Genomic DNA, 16,940 nt, shown 5'->3' on the forward strand with positions numbered 1-16,940 from the left:
TTTGAAGACGCTTTTTAAAAAATTTTTCTACAAACATTTCTCACAAAGTTACATAAATTTATATTTATTTATCGTTATTTTTTATTCAACATAATGCTTTAATTTTATTGAGAAATGTGTCATCACATATATATATATATATATGTATATTTAAACAAATATATACTAAAATACTATAATCTTTGTTATTATAGTTTCAAATAAAATAACGTACACATACATTTATGCTTAAAACAATTATAATTAGAACTTTGAACATTAATTTATATTTTCGCGTTTTCTCGTGAGCACTTCATCGTACATATGTCGATATATAAAGAATGGTAAAACAGATTCTTTAGGAGATGACGACAATTATATGTCAAGATGTATTATGATTGCCATGTGTCTCTTCACACATGGGACGTAATTCTGATCCTATTTTTACTCTATCATGATTAAATAAATACAAATAGATTACGTAATTTTAAAACTGTATTTCATTTATTTTTTTTTATTGAAAGTATAAAGTACAGATGGATACTAGTCCATATCGCATATTCTATCTACAGTTCGAAATAATTTCGAAAATCTTATATAGAAAAAGTGCAAAGCTTCGGTACAAGAAGAAATTATCAGTAAGAAATTCTTTTACAATCAAAATTTATTATAGTTTTACAATTTTTTACTTCTCTTATTAGAATTCACATTTTTGATCTGACTTTGTAGCTCTAGAATTTTCTTTTGTAATCTCTTAACTTTTGGTCGCAAAGTTTTTATAATGTCTTTTTGTTGCATAATTTTTTCGATCACTACTTCCCAATAAATTCTAGCTTGCACCGGCGAAGAAGATACTTCTTCCCATTGAATATCATACAGATATCTCTTATGTTTTTTGACTGGCTCATTGGAACTTGATGAAGAAGGCAGTATCCTGTAAGAAATTATATTTAACATGTTGAATTTTCTTAGGTGCAAAATCAAAGCATCATATTGTTATACTAGTATAGTATATTACTTTTCAGACATTGATGATTTGCTATAATAGTCCTGAGATATAAATTGAATATTTGTACACTTATTTCCAACAGATACTTCTTTATCTCTTTCAATAATGTGCGATAATTGGGCATCTTCTTCAGATTCTATTCCAGATTCCTCAATACTTAATGATTTTGTTTCAGTAGTTTCCATAGTATATTTATTTACAGTGTCTATCAATTGGTTTTCCTTGATTGCTGCATCTTGACTGTCGGGAAATTGATCATTCTTTGTCTGATTTAAATGAAGAGATGGTACAATTCCTTTCTTTAAATATCGTTTGCCTCCGATTAGGCTGTGTCTAAAATCCTCTTCTCTGAAGTGACGAGAACATATCCGCAATGATCCACAAAATTTCTTATTAATCGCAGCCAACCATTTCTTTCTTAATTCCTTATCTCTTGGAAACCTGGAATCGAAGAATATTGCGATTTAAATAGTATAAAAAGAAATATATTACTCATTGCACATAATTTATATAAAATACTCACGCAAAAAGTGATATGTCTGACACCAGTTCGTTGATCTGTTGTTTGCAGCATATACACGTACGTGTCATTGCACAGTAATACGTAATTTAATCTTTAGAGGGTCGGTATTGTTTTCTTGAAATCTTATATACTTGATACCCAAAACTTGTTTGTATACATATATATAACGTACGTCTTGTATAAAGTTATCGTGCAAATTCAGATTTCACTATAGTGCTAGACCGGCCCTCTAAAGGTTAGTAAAAAATAATATAACCTAAACGTAAGCATATAACAATTATAATTTATTTTGCAATAATGGTAGCAAAAATATCTCTTTAGCTTTTTATACGTCTCTTTCTACTAAAATTTTAAACTTTACCAAACTTATATAAATTATTTACATTCGTAATGTTGTCAAATAATATGACAGGGAATACAACCATAGACGTAGTAAGTACTAGACTACTCATGTCGTTCGAAGAATGTCGAGAATTTAGAAAGAGAAAAGAAACTTCGTATGTATTGTTTTCTCTTTCACATATAAGAAGAAAGATGATAATAGAAAACGGTAGTAGGATATGGATAGTAACTATGCTCCCAATGTAGTCTATGCTTACTACGTTTATGGTTACAATAGAATATGGGTGCATTCGTTTATGCAGCGGTTAGCGCATCCACTGCGTTTATCATCTGCTAGTCACGTTATCTAATTTACCGAACGCACACCTGCGTGAATGGCTGCGTGAATGGATTTAAAAGCATTGGCGAAGTTGCATTACGTTGTGTCTATACAAAATTTTGCGAAAATAATGAAGACGGGATCAAAACATTCTTATAGCGTTTTCGATTATACAGGATTTGAACGACCCAGGGTTGATCAATCACTATTTTACTATAAATGCAAGTCTTTCATTGGTGGAGAGCTTGCAATGACGTCATTAACCAACCCTGGGTCGTTCAAATCCTGTATAATCGAAAACGCTATTAAATTGAGAGTTCTCTGATCCTTTTTCTATATCAGCTGTAGACGAAATCATTACATGGTTAGGAACTATTGCAGCAGAACCTGTACCTGAGATAAATTTACAAAAACAAATCCCAAAACATTACAAAATTTGTTTATAGAAAATTCAGACAGTTTAGAATTTTATAATGTGTTTAGATTTTCAATCTACATTTAATACGTGTGCATTTTTAGGTTAATTTGATTGTAAATACGAATATCGTAAACTTTAAAAAATTTTTCCATTATATAATACTTATCTTGGATTACTTTTACTTTTGCGGGATCGATTTCGAGGAGTTGTTCTACCCCTTTTTGATTTTTTATTTTAATAAAATCTATTTTCACATTTTAATTAATCAATGTGGATGCAGATAATTAAGCTAGATTCGCAATGGGTGTATTCGTTTACGCAGTACTGCAAGCAGAGCATCCAGAGCAGGACCTCCGAAGTACCTGCGCAGATGAGATACATCCCTGCGTAAACGAACGACAAACTGCGCTGCAGTTATTTTCGCAGGCGGAGTAAACGAACGACATCTGCGGCAGTAACTGCATAAACGAATGCACCCTATGTTTGACCAGAGAGAAACCTGAGAGGGGCAACGCTGCCGTTTTTCGTACGACGCTTTTACTAGGCCGTACACTAGCGGCGCGTACATCCATTTAACAGCCTGCCTGGAACTACATGGCCACATCCATTTTCCGGGATGGTAAAAGAGAGATGCGAACTCGAGCTCCGTGCAACAGGCAACGTGAGGGGCAGGGCCCCCACCATACGAGCACCACACAAGCGAGAACGTCACGCGTCCGTGTGTGTTCAACACACACATTGCCTGTTGCACGGAGTTCGAGTTCGCATCTCTCTTTTACCATCCCGGAAAATGGATGTAACACGGACATGAACCAACCAGGGCTCTTTTACCATCCCGGAAAATGGATGTAACACGGACATGGACCAACCAGGGCTCTTTTACCATCCCGGAAAATGGATGTGACCATGTAGTTTCAGGCAGGCTGTAAAATGGATGTACGCGCCGCTAGTGTACTGCCTAGTAAAAGCGTCGTACGAAAAACGGTAGCGTGGCCCCTCTCAGATTTCTCTCTGGTTTGACTAACAACCAATTATCTAGTTTATTAGCTTATTAGCTTATTAGCTCTGATAAATCATAAATTTAGAATGTTGAATTAATTAATCTTTAATTTACTTTTTTAAAATAATTTTTATTGTAGCAGAAGAAAATATTGAAACGCATTGGAAAGGGATCTCACATAATGAATCAATTTACACCTGTAAAAAATGGAGATATGTTCTGTGGGATAGTTGATATATCTGAACCGATATTGCCAGAAGACTGGCTCATTTTTCAGACTGGCGTTATCATTGACAGCAATCTTAGAACAATTAGATAAACGGGATGATGCTGTAACTCAAGATTATCTCGTTGCCTTGCTGCTTATTTTGTTAGCAGAATCTGGGTTTTATGTAACTGTTTCTAACAGTTCAATGTGGTAAGGAATATAAATTTATGTAATCCATGTTTAATAAGTAATTTCATTCAATTGCAGTGTTTGGTTGTTCATTAGAATCTTCACTAAAATGTAGTGATCTCTTTTTTTTTTTTTTTAACAAGAGGTGTATTGATGGCGAATTTCGCGAATTTGGCTGACATGCACTAGTGCGCTCTAGTGCCACAGGCGAAAAGACTGTCCTTCGAAAAAGAATAGAGTCGCTCGGATCGCTTGTCTATGGCGTATGGACATCATCGCTTGTCAATGTTTCAACATGGCGGACTCAAACGAGAAGTTGCTGGCGGAACTCCTAAAAAAACCTGGGAACAACGTGTGTGCGGACTGCGGGGCCAAGAGTGAGTGCGTTCCGCAGAAAGAATTCCGTTTACCATGGCCATAGTGAGCGTGCGAAACGTATTTGGTCGTGATGTGTACAATTTAATGTCCAAACAATTGTCGCGCAACAATTCCGCGACGTCTAGATGTTTGTTTTTATCCTAATATTAAATGTTATTGCGATTACATAATATAGAGCTGAAGTTGATCATGGCTCGCGACGTCTGATATTTGATATTGCACAGCGTCACGTGCTCCGTCAACTTAAATGCATTTAAATGCATCTCTTGTACGATATTAGTTTGATGTCAAAGTGATAGCACTTGCTTTAGTTATTCTAGATAGACAATATTTCTTTTTTTTTTTTGCGTACAATGTTAGAACGTCACGTTTCTTTACATACATTGCATTATGTATATCGTTATTTATTATCATTATATTTCAGATCCAGAATGGGCATCTTACAACATAGGTATATTTGTTTGCACAAGGTGCGCCGGTGTACACAGATCTATGGGAGCACATATTTCGAAAGTAAAACATTTAAAGTTAGACAGATGGGAGGATTCCCAAGTAAATAGAGTACGTGAAGTAGGTAATGCTGCAGCTAGATTGCATTACGAAGAGAGAGTACCCTCTTGTTATCGTAAACCAAGTCCAGATGCTCCACAGTAAGTTATCAAGTGTTTATGTGGTTTTCCTGTTTCAATCGTTATCCGATAACACTTTGTATTTGTGATAAGTTATATAATAGTGGTAGATTATAATTGTGTGTTAATTTCTATCCTTGTTAAAATATTTTTTCAGCATTATAAAGTGTTTGCACTATTAAAAACTAATCTCTAAAAATTATAAGAGTTTTAGTCGAACAATGGATAAGAGCAAAATATGAGAGAGAGGAATTCTGTCATCCTGAAAGACAAAATCACTATGTATCAGGATTCATGGAAGGATTTTTAATGAAACGCGGAAAGGAAGATTCGCGTTACCATCCTCGAAAGTTTGTACTCTGCGAGGCGGATGACACACTCAAGTATCACGTTAAAGAGAATAAGGTAATTTAATTCATATAATTATTCTTTGAGCTAGAGATGTAAATACTTAAGTAACATGTCTCGTTACTTATTTAAAACATGTTTTAAGGAACCCAAAGCTGTTTTAAGGATATCGGAATTAAATGTGGCGTTTGCACCACCTAAAACTGGCAACCAGAACAGTCTTCAGCTGTCCTTTATGAAGGACGGCTCAACAAGACATATCTACGTGTATCACGAAGACCCAGAGGTGATCACAAATTGGTATCTCGCGATCAGATGCGCAAAACTGCACCGCTTACAAGTGGCGTATCCGGGCGCGAGTGAAAACGAGCTGCTGTGTCAGCTCACGCGGGACTTTCTGCGCGAAGGCTTTCTATGGAAAACCGGTCCCAGGCATACAGATGCTTATAAAAAAAGATGGTTTACCTTGGATGGCAGAAAACTCATGTATCACGATGATCCTATGGTTTGTATATTTTAATTTTTAATTTTTACATTGCATTTTAATCAACTCAATCAATGTATATTATCTTTATCATTTCAGGATGCGCATCCAAAGGGTGAAATCTTTTTAGGACACAGTTCCGAAGGTTTCGCCGTAAAGACGGGTGTACCACCGGGTGCTCGAGATCAAGGATTTTCGTTTACTCTCGAAACACCCGATAGAATTTACCTGCTCTCTGCGCAAAGTGACGACGATAGGTCGCAATGGATTAACGTGATTCAAAAAGTAATCGATAAGCCTCTAACACCACAAGACGCAACCGGTAAGCGATATATATATATATATATATATATATATATATATAACATATATATATAACATATTATATATATAACATATATATAAGTCTTATCGCAGAAGAGAGTTTTTGTACATGTTAATTTTCGTTTGCAGTAGCGGCGAGACTTGTAAGAAAGCGCACAGCCAGTGGAACAATGAATATATTTTCGTCGACAAGATAGGGCTGGATTCCTCTTAGACGACTTTCTTAATTGTTCATTGGTAATCGTACGATTGATTCGTATTATCGAAATAGACAAATATGTGGCTCAACGCACACGTGAAAGAGCACTTACGGCTCTCGGCTATTTACTCGTCTTGCTGCTGTTGAGCCATATATTTATTCGTAATCTGCGCACGGTACCGTAGTTTACATAGAGACATACGCATAAGACTGCTCGAAGAAGTTGAACGCGGTTAAAATGCAAGCACCAATTGCTTCTCGATAACACTCTTGTGTTAAAGACAAAGCTTGTATCGCTTACTGTCAAATCGAGTAGGCAGACAGTATTGTAAGGATATTACAAGGAATTTTTACTTAGCAATAATATTGCATGTGATACTTGTCCCTGACCGAACACCGAGAAAAGAAAATTTCTAAAAGTTTGATTTAACTTTCTATACAGAGAACAATTTATCAAAAACGGTAAAATAGATTAACAAAATTTATGGATCATCGAATGATGATTTGCAGTATTTTTGTTTCCATTTTTTCGTATCTATTTCTTAGTTTTAACTGGTTTGTTCAAATTTCCACGATCGATATAAGGCCGCAAGTGATAATACACTCTGTACATAAACAATAAATTTTGAGGGCCTATTTTCATTCTTATTATTTCTTCGAAAAAAGAATAAATAAGAATATATATGTTTAGTCCTGCAACAATACGCTATTCTCGCGACCACAACTATATTTGGATACCAAACAATGAATTGTTTACACATGTGCCAATTATGCATTAAATATTATTCTGATATTTCTTGGAATGTTTTATTGATGGCGACAATAATGCTATCAAGTCAAAATCGAGAAACATATTACAAATGTTTTATCATTAATTATATTTATTTAACGAATTTCACGTATTTATTCAAATATTTAAAATATTAATATGTGTACATAATATCAAATTTCAGTGATTTATTTTCTTGTGTTCAACAGTAGGCACGTTTTTTAAGTAACATAGAATATTGACCCAGCAGAAGGAAGCAACACTGACATATGTCACTCGTAAATACGCCGGAATTAGCATAAAATTTATAAATTGCACTGGCAGCCAATATCCGCACGAAGTCTGAAAGAAATTAACAATTATACAGGGTGCTCATAAAATAATTTTCGCATTCGAAGATAAAAAACAAACCTGGAAGGTACGCAGAAACTTAATTCTACATTCTCTAAGGATATCCGATTTAGCTTCCATCAAACTCATACCTGCAAGATTTAGAAAACGGATTATACTGCATGGCGTAAAAATTAACTGAACTCTGCATGAAGCGCACAAGAATACGAACTGATAAAAAACAGCATAATCAACGGCGGTGTGAAGATAAATTGGTCCGCGAAGAGTTTCGTCAGCACGATTTTCATGGATTTTCCACTGTAAAACGCGTCAAGCCACTTGTACCTGCCATTAACGTCTCTATTAATTTATAAATTCATTACGAAGTCAAATAGACACTTTATATCAATTTAATGGAATACCATCTATGTAAAATCGGTCCTGCTAAGAGACAGCCGAAGATTGCATATCTTTTCAATTGCGGGAAATTATAATTCGTCGATTGCACCGAATCTTCATTCACAAGATCCAACGTTTGACAAAGTCTTTGTATCTGAATTAATATCGGTCCCTTGGTATCGGCGGAGTTTTTCGGTTCTTCGATAATCTGTATTGGCTGTATTTGCAAGATAACAAATCAGTATAAACAATACCCAAGAAACATGTTTGCGCGCAAGAATACGGATGGAAATTTCACCTTGGACATTTTGCTGAAGCTCTGTCGAATAAACTCAGCACTCGTGTAAAAAGAACCGTACACCACCGAATTGAATAGCAACGGCCTCTTCTGCATAATGTCTTTTATTATTCGCAAAACTTTCATCGAAGACATGTCTCGTTTTATATTATCACAATAACTGTTATCACTTCCTTCACGTTTCGATGCGCTATCAGGTGAGATAAATACTACTGGGTCTGCAGCCGACTGGCTGAAAGGCCAGTGAGGTCAGAAAGCTAAATGGATGATGCTACTTTGAAGGGTGACGCTGACACTGACGTGTGGAGACCACTCATGATACCGAGCATTTAAATGCAATCATCTTCAATCACCGCTCAACTGTGTCAATTGTGTTGCATCAACAAGCAAAGCATCCCGATATCACGAATTGCTCTTATAATGTACATTGTGATGAAAGAAGAAACAAACACATTGAGAGAGAAAGAGAGCTTTATATTTTATATTATAAAAATAATGTCATATTTTCTGCAGTGATGTTGCATAATGTGAAAATTAGTGGTTCATTGTAATACAGTCAATTTGAATCAGACGTAATGGATTGTAATTTGGAATGTAACCAGTTCATCCAATCAGAAGATACTTCTTTCTCGAGTGTGACTTCCTGGAAGACTTCGCTTTTTCCTACCTAAATTATAATTTTGCGTATGCAGTTATTATCTTCCTTCAAAAGAGCAAATTAGCAAATATTTTGCAACATACCTCTTGAAAGCCAAGCTTCTCAAATATCTTGATGCTTATTGCATTGTCTGTTTTGATCTTCGCACGAAGCTTATTGATATTCAACATTTCAATGCCTATTCAAAAATAAATCAAAATTAGCATAACGAAAGGAATGTTAAGATTAATAGCTGTTATTACAGTTAAATCACCATAACACATCATAAGAATAACAGACTCCCAGCCTCTTTTCTTGCCTCGACTAGCCTCATCAGCTATCATAATCTCAACTTCAGCGATGCACGATTCTTGTGGCTCGTTAAGAAATAAATTTGTGTCTCCTATCATGGCATCTGAAATGAATTATACATAGAAGACCTGAATAGCTACTGTAGCATCAGCACAACCTGACATACCTACTTCACTTTCAGTAGACACAAAGATGTGTTTATCCAAGATAATAAAAGTGCATTCTGCAATGTTAAACAGCACGAAGCTAAACTATTTCGTATGATATGGACAACATTGACAAGAAACTAACGGATAATTACTATCTTTGTCCTCAAGCCATCGTTTTTGCATCTCAAATTCTTGCTCCAGCGTTAACGGTTCAGAACCAGTTAGATACTGCAACGTAGGATTCTTCATCCACTCGTGATACCTAAAATGATTTCACATTAATAAAATCAATTAAATATAAAAGAAAGAAAACATATAGGTAATATAAAAATACAAACTTTGTTACGTGCTTTTCTTGATACGGCACCAAAATCACATTTGTCCCATTTATACGAGTGTTCATATTCGTCCTCATGATTATTAATAACGATTAGATAGAAATTAATTTATTTTTGTGCTTTGATATATACTGCAATATACTGCAATAAAAAATTATACTCTTGTTTTATAAACTTATATATTTGTTGTGTTTATCTAAAAAACAAAATCCTTGGCAACTTTTGCACTAATTGTTCAATACTTTTATGCATTTATGTTTTAAATCTGCATTTAGATTGTTCGCAACAGTTTCTCTTATATATTTACAAGAAAATAGAGGCTATGTTTTGAGAAACCAGATGAATAATATACTGGTTTACGTTCAATGTATGATCAATCTTCCTAGATTTGTCCAGAGAAGTCGAGATTTTGGACAAGTTTCATAACGTAACTATGGCCAACTAGTTGCACTTCCTATACGTCAATACGATGAAAAGTTTCTTTATCGACATAAAGTAATAGATGAAGCAGTAACTCTTTTCTTGTTTCATTCATAGATAACGCCACAAGCATCGAATAACCGCAAGACTGCAGCTTGCCGACCTGCGGCTAGTAGGCGCACCTGTCTGTCACCGCGCCGCTGACTGTCAATCCGACTGACGTTGGCGCACACGGCGCTCGGAAGGACTCATCGCGTTCGCGCTGTTTATCTGTCATAGCGGTAACGACGAAGAAGGGACGCTCGCGTGCGTGAGACACGAGAAGCTATACGGACGTGTGGTGACACGAGACGGTGATTGGGAAACGTTGGACGGATTCGGCTACGACGCCGGTGAGTTGTCATCCCGTAATTTCTTCGCCGTGTCGTCGTCGGCCCGCGAAAGCCAGCCGCGCGGGAGAAAGAGCGCGCGCAGCTACACGCACGCCGCATGGACGCGTTACCTCGTCTTTGACGCGAGGATTCTTCGCGTCGCGCGGCACGTGTTCGCATTTTTCACGAGCGCGTCCTGGAAACGTGCGTTTTCGGTCTTGCGGCCGGCATTTCGACGTGATCACGACGACGCGGCTTGCTCACTTTAGCTTCGAAGTATCAGTTGACTTTTGACCGATTAATTCTGCGTTTGACAGCTCTCTCTCTCTTCCCCTCTCTTTCTGTCGGACGGTTGTAAACAACGACCGACCGTGTGCAACTCGGCCCCGGATCGCCCAATACAGCCGAGACGTAAAATGGACCATCGTATGGGTGAGTGATCGCGTCTAAGACGCTTCTCTTATATGTAGCATATTAATATAGTACACCGCGCGCGCCGACCGGCCATCACGGCGTTGGACGCCAGAGCCACGCGCGAGAACGAGCCAATGCCATGGCGCGCAGGCACGTGGTGTACCGCGCGGGCTTCCTACATTGCGGCTCTGCCGACCGGCCCCGGCGGTCTACGGGGCTCACCCGGCTTGCCGCAAGGAGTTCGTTCGACATTGTATACCGCCAACTGTCATATTTCGCTCTTTTGTCAGCGTGCCGGTTCGGCGAGAGACTCATGCTCTTGCTCATGCAGCGTTCAGCGTACGCGCGCGCACGCTCGCACACACGTTTTGTCTCATCATGTTCCCGTATGTATAGATTTTTTTAGTTTTTCGTTTTTGCATTTTTCGGGGATCTCTGGTGTCGTCGAGGTATTCGGCTCGACAATTATCTCACGCGAGTTATCTCGTCCGATTTCGTCGCTGCGCGGGAAGCACATGTTTGTAAACGTTGCGAAAAAAGTATGTGCGACGCAGGGATTAACTCGTAAATATAGGACACATTTCTGCATGTCTCTTAGTTGCTATTTTTGCGCAGCGTTTTTTTAAGGATATATAAAATGAAATATGCATTTTAGGAAGGCAAGGCTGTTTTTTTTCTCGCAGCATATTATGCAAGAAATTATTTTTTTGCGAATATTAAATGTGAAGTCAAAGTAGTCGCTTCTACCTGTTTGACAGTTAATTTTCTTAGAGAAGAATGTAAGAAAAAAAATTATAGATTTATAGAACGTGCAATTAAATTTAATTTTGGAATATATATAAATTAACTCAAGCAATTAAAAGTATCTATATATTAAAGTTAAATATATATATATTTTTTTAATTACTTTAAATCATGAAAATAATTCGTGAATATTCGCACTATAAATGTCGTTTATTTATTTGCAATCATTTAAAGAAACCAATTTAAAGAAAAGTTTTAAAAGAGAACCCTTTGTAAAAAACTTCGCACGTCATAAAAGACAACCTGCGGGATGAAATATCTTCAGGTAAAGCGCTTCTCGCCTGGTCTTCTAACCATAAAGCTATAAAAGAAAGAGAGGAAGGGAAAGATTCACCGAGATAGACCGTACTTCCGGTGGAACAGAACATTATACCTGTCTAAGCCCGTGCAGAAAATCACTTTCGTTTGATTGAAGAAACATTTCGATTTCTTTTATCAAAATTCGACATACTTTTGTTTATACATCTCAATAATTTTACAAATTTATTTTCGAGATTTGAAAATATATAAATGAGAGGCGAATCTATTACTATCATTTTGTTTACACTTGTCATATTAATAGTTGGCCAAAAATATTGATGATGAATTATAATTTCACAGTTATTTATAACGAAAAAAGTCTTAGAACGATGAAAATGAATTTTTGAAACAAGAATTAAACAATAAGAAACAATAAGTATTTATGTGCAAATTACTTTGCATACCTTTTGTAAAAAAACATTACAAGAACAATTTTCAGAAACAAAGATCCGTCAGATGCAGTAATAGCACTCTCGTTCCCGTTCAATTATTGGAGAATTATTCATTTAGATATTATCGAGGAAAAAACATCTTCGTCTTTCTGGTGAACGGTATGCATAGGCGATAACGATGAGTCGCCGCGACAAATTACCATTACAATGCAATTGGGTCGTTTTCGCTTATGCATTCGTTTCGTGTTCGCTTTTATATCTGATTCTATTCACGTCGAGACGCAAACGCGTCTCTCTGCGTCTATCAGGTTTACTTAGCTTTTAACCAGACACATACACATTCTATATTTTCCGGAAATTAGACGTTTAATTCTTTCGATATCGTCTTCGTAACTCAACAGATCTGTACGAAAGCTGCACTTTGCGCTTTTCACGTTCGAAAAGAAGCAGGCGTGTATTTAAGTGAAAAATTAACTACGTGTCTTAAAGTGAAAAATTAAGTCTTACGTGAAAAATGAAGTAGGAAAAAAGCGTGGACAGTAATACTTAGAACAAATTAACATAATATTTTTATCATACATCATTTCTTAAATTATGTTTCATCAAGATATCTTTTCCTTATCTGTCGATAATTTCAAATTTTTTTCTAATCAGTACATCTACAAAATATCTTATTTCTCATCAAAATACTGAATACAATCTATTTCGAAATATTAAAAACACACTTTTTAAGCAGTCTGATCTATTTAAATAGTTCCACAACGAAAATGTTTAGTTTATCTCTTCGGAAATCTCTTATCAAAATTTCATTTTATTTCATCTCTTATAAATGGAATTTATATAAATATATATCAATGTACACTATAAACTTAGTTTTCGCAGAAATGTGAAACGCGTAGACATTTCTTATGTCTTCAATTTCACTCTGACAAAATTGAAGGTGCAATTTGAGGAAGAAATTAAACGCGCGCGATCAAATTTTCGGATGGAACGTTGAAATTAGGAGCGAGAGAGAAAGGAGGACGGTAACTCGGAGGAATCTGGTCCGAGTTATAGTCCAAGATTAGCAAGTCCGTAAGTGGGTCGCACGTATGCGTGTTATCTAGCCCCTGGTCATTGGCCAGTAGCGCGAATACATCGCGAAAGGAAGGCGACGGAAGATTGCGTAACGCCGCGCGCGCAATAACATAATTGTTATCGAAAAAACTGACTTATGCGGCGTGCAAGTTGCGCGAGTGCAACTCCGCTTCGCGCCCATTTTCACTCTCCGTATCTCCGCGCGCGTGTCATTTCGCTCGTCCGCACATGCTTCATCACTAGGCGTCATTAAATGCTTCATTTTTGACCTTAGAATTTTTATTTTGAGTTTAGCTTTAAGTTTTTTAATTAACTTTTTGATCAACGGATGAGCAATTTGGCGAGATCTGAATTTTTTAAGGAGGAGGATTTTGCCTATGCTTGTACACGGAATAATATGTAAACTTTGATATTAAGTTTCTTAAAAAGACGATTCGATTAAATTGAAATTTAAATATGTATGTAAATGATGACTAAGCAAATATTTGATGAAAGTTTTAAATAAGTCTCACCATATCATTTTATCTAGCGAATCCTTCATAATTAATACTCAAAATATGCAAATATCCGAGTAATAGAACCGGGAATATCTCACCGGAAATGTAAGACATTTATGACGCTTGTCCGCGTTTGTTTGCGTTCGTTGCACGTACACACAGCGTTTGTACGCGTACTTCTTGTTTTGTACCGCGTGCGTATCGGTCGACACTCGCCCTCGTTAATCCACGGTTCGAGTCGCTGCACGTGCCTCCCTTTCGTACGCGCGCGTTCGTCGCTTTAGCGATTCGATTCGCCGCAACTCGCACGGTGTGATATCTCGTCGTTTCCCATGGATTTGCGATATTATCCCAGTCGCGCGGGGACCTTGAGCGGCCGCCGCTGTATCCTCCGGCGCGACGCAACGGCGTGATAAGACACACGCCGACTGTCAGAGCGCGAGGCCGCGAACGGCGCTATCGGTGATTATGTAACATCTTACGATGAGGCCGCACTCCTCTCGGGTACTTTCAGCGCGTTCCGTATCCCTCATTCCCGAGGAGTCTGCGTCGCGCGGAACAGCGGCGTGACTAGACAATCGCGAACCTTGAGACACACTCCGAACGTTCTCGCAAATTGTAGTCGAGAATTTAGACGGGGAAAAAAGGTACAAACAGATATACAGATTGCAGAACGATCAATACAATTGTTGTTTATCGTTGAAATACGCACAAATCTCTCATAGATGCGCGATTTTGTAAGCCGCGTGTGTTTGGAATCTATTGATGAATTTTTATATTCTATTTAAGAATTTATTTTGCTTTGTTTTATATTTGTGTAATCCACTTGTAAATTTTTATTTCGTATTTTTATCTCTCTCTTTACAACAACCGATTTAATTTATTATCAAATGTATAATGCATCGCAATCGCGCGAGGAATGCTTAATTGTACGAGCGGAAATTGCTTCGAAATCGTAGAAGATATGAATTTTTGCAAATCCATGCGGGACTTTGCGTCAATCTTTCTCTAATGTATTAATGTATAAGACCTTATCGCCATCCATCGTGCACTAATGAGCACGCTCGAGTTTCTCAATGAACGGCAGCGGAACTACTGTGACAGCTATTGTCATCGGGTCATTAAAAGTCAACGTCGTTTAATGGAAACGCAATAATTTATGATTTGAGAATAAATCGATAGACGATATTACACAAATATTCTAAAATAGCATATTTCTCGTAGGATATTTAGAACGTGACAGGAACCGAACATCGGTTTGAATTATTTTTAATCAAATGTTTTATATTTCTGCAAAATATTTCATAGAAAAATCAATCGGATATTATTCTTTCCAATGATTTCAAACAATGATAAACGAACAACTAGTCGACTAGTTAATTATTTTTTCACGTAATGAAATTATTAGGTTGTTTTTGTGTTTATATTAATATGTTTAATTTAATCAGTTTATTTCTTTATTTAAATAAACATCGTATACTTGTTGCTCCGCGTGGCTATATTTAAGTGGTAAGACCTTGCTGGAAAAAAAGAATTTGATATACGATAACACTTCTTCACACACACACATACGTGTGCGCGCGCGCGCGTCGTAACCTTCGTCCAGGTTCTTTCGCAGTTCTTTCGCACTCGCGCAACGTAAACGCTTCTTTGCCGATACGCATAGAATGGAGGGAGTGTGTGGAGTACGTGATATGCAGCAGGGAAGAAACGCGGGACGTGATATCGCGCGGCGCACACATCGTGACTAGGAGCCGGCAGCGAATGCCAGTCGTAAAAACGCGACGCGACGCTACGAATCGCTTTTCTTCCGGTGACTCTTCTTCCTGTCCGTCGTCCTTTGCCTCGTCGTTTCACCTTTGGTGGCCCCTGCCCCGTGTATATACCATAACGGATATGTTAAATAGGCGATGCGCCAACAAAGCGGCCACCCGTCCGTCCCGTTGACCTCTGAAATCTCTTGCATTTCGTCTATTTATACCTGTTGTCCCCGGGTGACCTCTTAAGAGCGACCACCGTGCCGTACGATAGAGAGATTACGCGCGTTTAAATACTGCATTGAGTGATCAATGACTCGCGAATGATCTTTATAGATCGAGTATCATTAGCGCATTGTTTCACCGCAGGCAAATTTATTCACTAGTGTCCGTTACTAGGGTAAGTGAGAAATTATCCGCAATTTTTTTTTCAAGTCAAGCATTATTCGGATAATGCGGATAATTTCTGACTTGTCTATGCATTTGGAAATATTTGAAATATTTGACATTCTTAAGAAAAGAAATCTCTTCTGGAGAAAACAGGTTTTATTCAGCCTTTGCTGTCTATTCAAACACTCCGATTTTGCGAATAGCTGATAGTTGAATTCGGCCGAGTGAATTTTTTATTCTATTTCGAGATATTTGAAACATATGACGTTCTTAGGAAGAGAAATCTCTTTCGGAGAAAACAGGTTTTGTTCAATCTTTCTTTAATCTTTGTCTATTCGAAGACTCCGATTTTGCGAGTAGTTAAAGCCGAAATCGAATTATATTAATTTTGTCTCAAGGTGTGAACAAAAATATCGAAACAATCAGAATTGTCTAAGATTTGAGTTGACGCTGTCAATGCGTTTCGAATCGGTTGTGCGTTATCAGCGACGAATCTGAATTAATAAATCAATGCGCAGTATTTTTTAAAGGTATTAATTAAATTTTTAAGTTTTTTTACTATTATTTTTGACGATTAAAGGAAAGAAAAATAGCAATTTTGTTCGCTACTTGTCATGCGAAACGCACTTCTCTAAAGTACTGTGTCTGACGTTACCTCTTATCAGGCATAACTTCACATTAACACGGCGATAAAGAGAGCTCGCTGACGCTTTCGCTGTGATAACTAGAAATCACATAAGATCATTGATGATTATCGTTGGCGATCTCTGTAATTCAGTATGTTGTGCTCGGATATATCGCTGCTGATTGCTTCTTGAATCGTAGTTGGATAAAATTGCTAAAGATAGTCAGCTGCTATCATTTATTATTTCTGAATTTAAATAAGTATCCTGAATTTAAATAAGTTTATTGATTGCAAAATCGTATTTCTATAACC

At 37.1% G+C, this 16,940-nt stretch overlaps 5 protein-coding genes across 13 annotated transcripts in view; 2 read left to right on the top strand and 3 right to left on the bottom strand.

Annotated features, from left to right (window-relative positions):
- Window positions 1–461: 461 nt before the first annotated feature.
- LOC105674797 (uncharacterized) lies at window positions 462–2,079 on the bottom strand. Of its 2 annotated transcripts, XM_012371360.2 has the most exons (4): window positions 1,895–2,079; window positions 1,512–1,767; window positions 998–1,429; window positions 462–913 (listed from the first exon to the last, which is right to left on the bottom strand). In XM_012371360.2, exons 2-4 carry the CDS (start codon window positions 1,577–1,579, stop codon window positions 655–657), a joined length of 759 nt encoding a protein of 252 aa, XP_012226783.1. In that variant the 5' UTR covers window positions 1,580–1,767; window positions 1,895–2,079; the 3' UTR covers window positions 462–654. The 2 variants fall into 2 exon arrangements, with proteins under 2 accessions (XP_012226783.1, XP_067205838.1); XM_067349737.1 differs by having other exon boundaries at window positions 1,512–2,079.
- A 1,553-nt stretch (window positions 2,080–3,632) lies between these two features.
- Window positions 3,633–7,131, top strand: LOC105674924 (arf-GAP with dual PH domain-containing protein 1-like). Of its 4 annotated transcripts, none has more exons than XM_067349731.1 (7): window positions 3,633–4,008; window positions 4,131–4,364; window positions 4,790–5,015; window positions 5,201–5,399; window positions 5,488–5,847; window positions 5,926–6,148; window positions 6,283–7,131. In XM_067349731.1, exons 2-7 carry the CDS (start codon window positions 4,253–4,255, stop codon window positions 6,345–6,347), a joined length of 1,185 nt encoding a protein of 394 aa, XP_067205832.1. In that variant the 5' UTR covers window positions 3,633–4,008; window positions 4,131–4,252; the 3' UTR covers window positions 6,348–7,131. The 4 variants fall into 4 exon arrangements, with proteins under 4 accessions (XP_067205832.1, XP_067205831.1, XP_067205833.1 ...); XM_067349730.1 differs by having other exon boundaries at window positions 3,655–4,008; window positions 6,280–7,131; XM_067349732.1 differs by lacking the exon at window positions 3,633–4,008 and having other exon boundaries at window positions 4,269–4,407; window positions 6,280–7,131.
- An 81-nt stretch (window positions 7,132–7,212) lies between these two features.
- On the bottom strand, window positions 7,213–8,557 carry LOC136997995 (PXMP2/4 family protein 4). Its single transcript, XM_067349739.1, has 5 exons — window positions 8,146–8,557; window positions 7,871–8,064; window positions 7,681–7,793; window positions 7,530–7,600; window positions 7,213–7,460 (listed from the first exon to the last, which is right to left on the bottom strand). The coding sequence occupies exons 1-5, from the start codon at window positions 8,278–8,280 to the stop codon at window positions 7,299–7,301; spliced, it is 675 nt and encodes a 224-aa protein (XP_067205840.1). The 5' UTR covers window positions 8,281–8,557; the 3' UTR covers window positions 7,213–7,298.
- Window positions 8,558–8,598: 41 nt separating this feature from the next.
- On the bottom strand, window positions 8,599–9,980 carry Mnat9 (microtubule-associated Nat9). 2 transcript variants are annotated; one of them, XM_067349741.1, is made up of 6 exons: window positions 9,582–9,980; window positions 9,396–9,505; window positions 9,261–9,317; window positions 9,057–9,197; window positions 8,887–8,981; window positions 8,599–8,812 (listed from the first exon to the last, which is right to left on the bottom strand). In XM_067349741.1, exons 1-6 carry the CDS (start codon window positions 9,656–9,658, stop codon window positions 8,702–8,704), a joined length of 591 nt encoding a protein of 196 aa, XP_067205842.1. In that variant the 5' UTR covers window positions 9,659–9,980; the 3' UTR covers window positions 8,599–8,701. The 2 variants fall into 2 exon arrangements, with proteins under 2 accessions (XP_067205842.1, XP_067205843.1); XM_067349742.1 differs by lacking the exon at window positions 9,261–9,317 and having other exon boundaries at window positions 9,582–9,722.
- A 208-nt stretch (window positions 9,981–10,188) lies between these two features.
- The window catches only part of LOC105674890 (homeobox protein TGIF2LX-like), a 39,226-nt gene continuing 32,474 nt past the window's right edge, over window positions 10,189–16,940 (top strand). For 2 of the 4 annotated variants that reach the window (XM_067349718.1, XM_012371536.2), the window contains exon 1: window positions 11,085–11,172. In XM_067349718.1, coding sequence (XP_067205819.1) covers window positions 11,100–11,172 — 73 coding nt within the window. In that variant the 5' untranslated portion in view covers window positions 11,085–11,099. Of the gene's footprint in view, window positions 10,394–10,689; window positions 10,805–11,084; window positions 11,173–16,940 lie in introns of those variants that run through there. The other 2 variants (XM_067349720.1, XM_067349719.1) reach the window with 2 other exon arrangements.

Source organism: Linepithema humile, chromosome 2 (genome assembly GCF_040581485.1).
Source record: "Linepithema humile isolate Giens D197 chromosome 2, Lhum_UNIL_v1.0, whole genome shotgun sequence".
Lineage (NCBI taxonomy): Eukaryota > Metazoa > Arthropoda > Insecta > Hymenoptera > Formicidae > Linepithema > Linepithema humile.

What these genes read in the sequence shown, in the direction of transcription:
- LOC105674797 (XM_012371360.2), bottom strand. Translation starts at nt 1,579, where the DNA reads ATGACACGTACGTGTATATGCTGCAAACAACAGATCAACGAACTGGTG. An exon ending in TCAGACATATCACTTTTTGC is followed by an intron (nt 1,430 to 1,511) that starts GTGAGTATTTTA and finishes CTTCGATTCCAG; the next exon opens with GTTTCCAAGAGATAAGGAAT. An exon ending in AAATCATCAATGTCTGAAAA is followed by an intron (nt 914 to 997) that starts GTAATATACTAT and finishes AATTTCTTACAG; the next exon opens with GATACTGCCTTCTTCATCAA.
- LOC136997995 (XM_067349739.1), bottom strand. Translation starts at nt 8,280, where the DNA reads ATGTCTTCGATGAAAGTTTTGCGAATAATAAAAGACATTATGCAGAAG. An exon ending in GCTTCAGCAAAATGTCCAAG is followed by an intron (nt 8,065 to 8,145) that starts GTGAAATTTCCA and finishes TTGCAAATACAG; the next exon opens with CCAATACAGATTATCGAAGA. An exon ending in GGACCGATTTTACATAGATG is followed by an intron (nt 7,794 to 7,870) that starts GTATTCCATTAA and finishes CGTTAATGGCAG; the next exon opens with GTACAAGTGGCTTGACGCGT.
- LOC105674924 (XM_067349730.1), top strand. Translation starts at nt 4,253, where the DNA reads ATGGACATCATCGCTTGTCAATGTTTCAACATGGCGGACTCAAACGAG. An exon ending in TGCGGACTGCGGGGCCAAGA is followed by an intron (nt 4,365 to 4,789) that starts GTGAGTGCGTTC and finishes ATTATATTTCAG; the next exon opens with ATCCAGAATGGGCATCTTAC. An exon ending in TGTATCACGATGATCCTATG is followed by an intron (nt 5,848 to 5,925) that starts GTTTGTATATTT and finishes TTATCATTTCAG; the next exon opens with GATGCGCATCCAAAGGGTGA.
- Mnat9 (XM_067349741.1), bottom strand. Translation starts at nt 9,658, where the DNA reads ATGAGGACGAATATGAACACTCGTATAAATGGGACAAATGTGATTTTG. An exon ending in CAAGAAAAGCACGTAACAAA is followed by an intron (nt 9,506 to 9,581) that starts GTTTGTATTTTT and finishes AAATCATTTTAG; the next exon opens with GTATCACGAGTGGATGAAGA. An exon ending in TATTCTTATGATGTGTTATG is followed by an intron (nt 8,982 to 9,056) that starts GTGATTTAACTG and finishes ATTTTTGAATAG; the next exon opens with GCATTGAAATGTTGAATATC.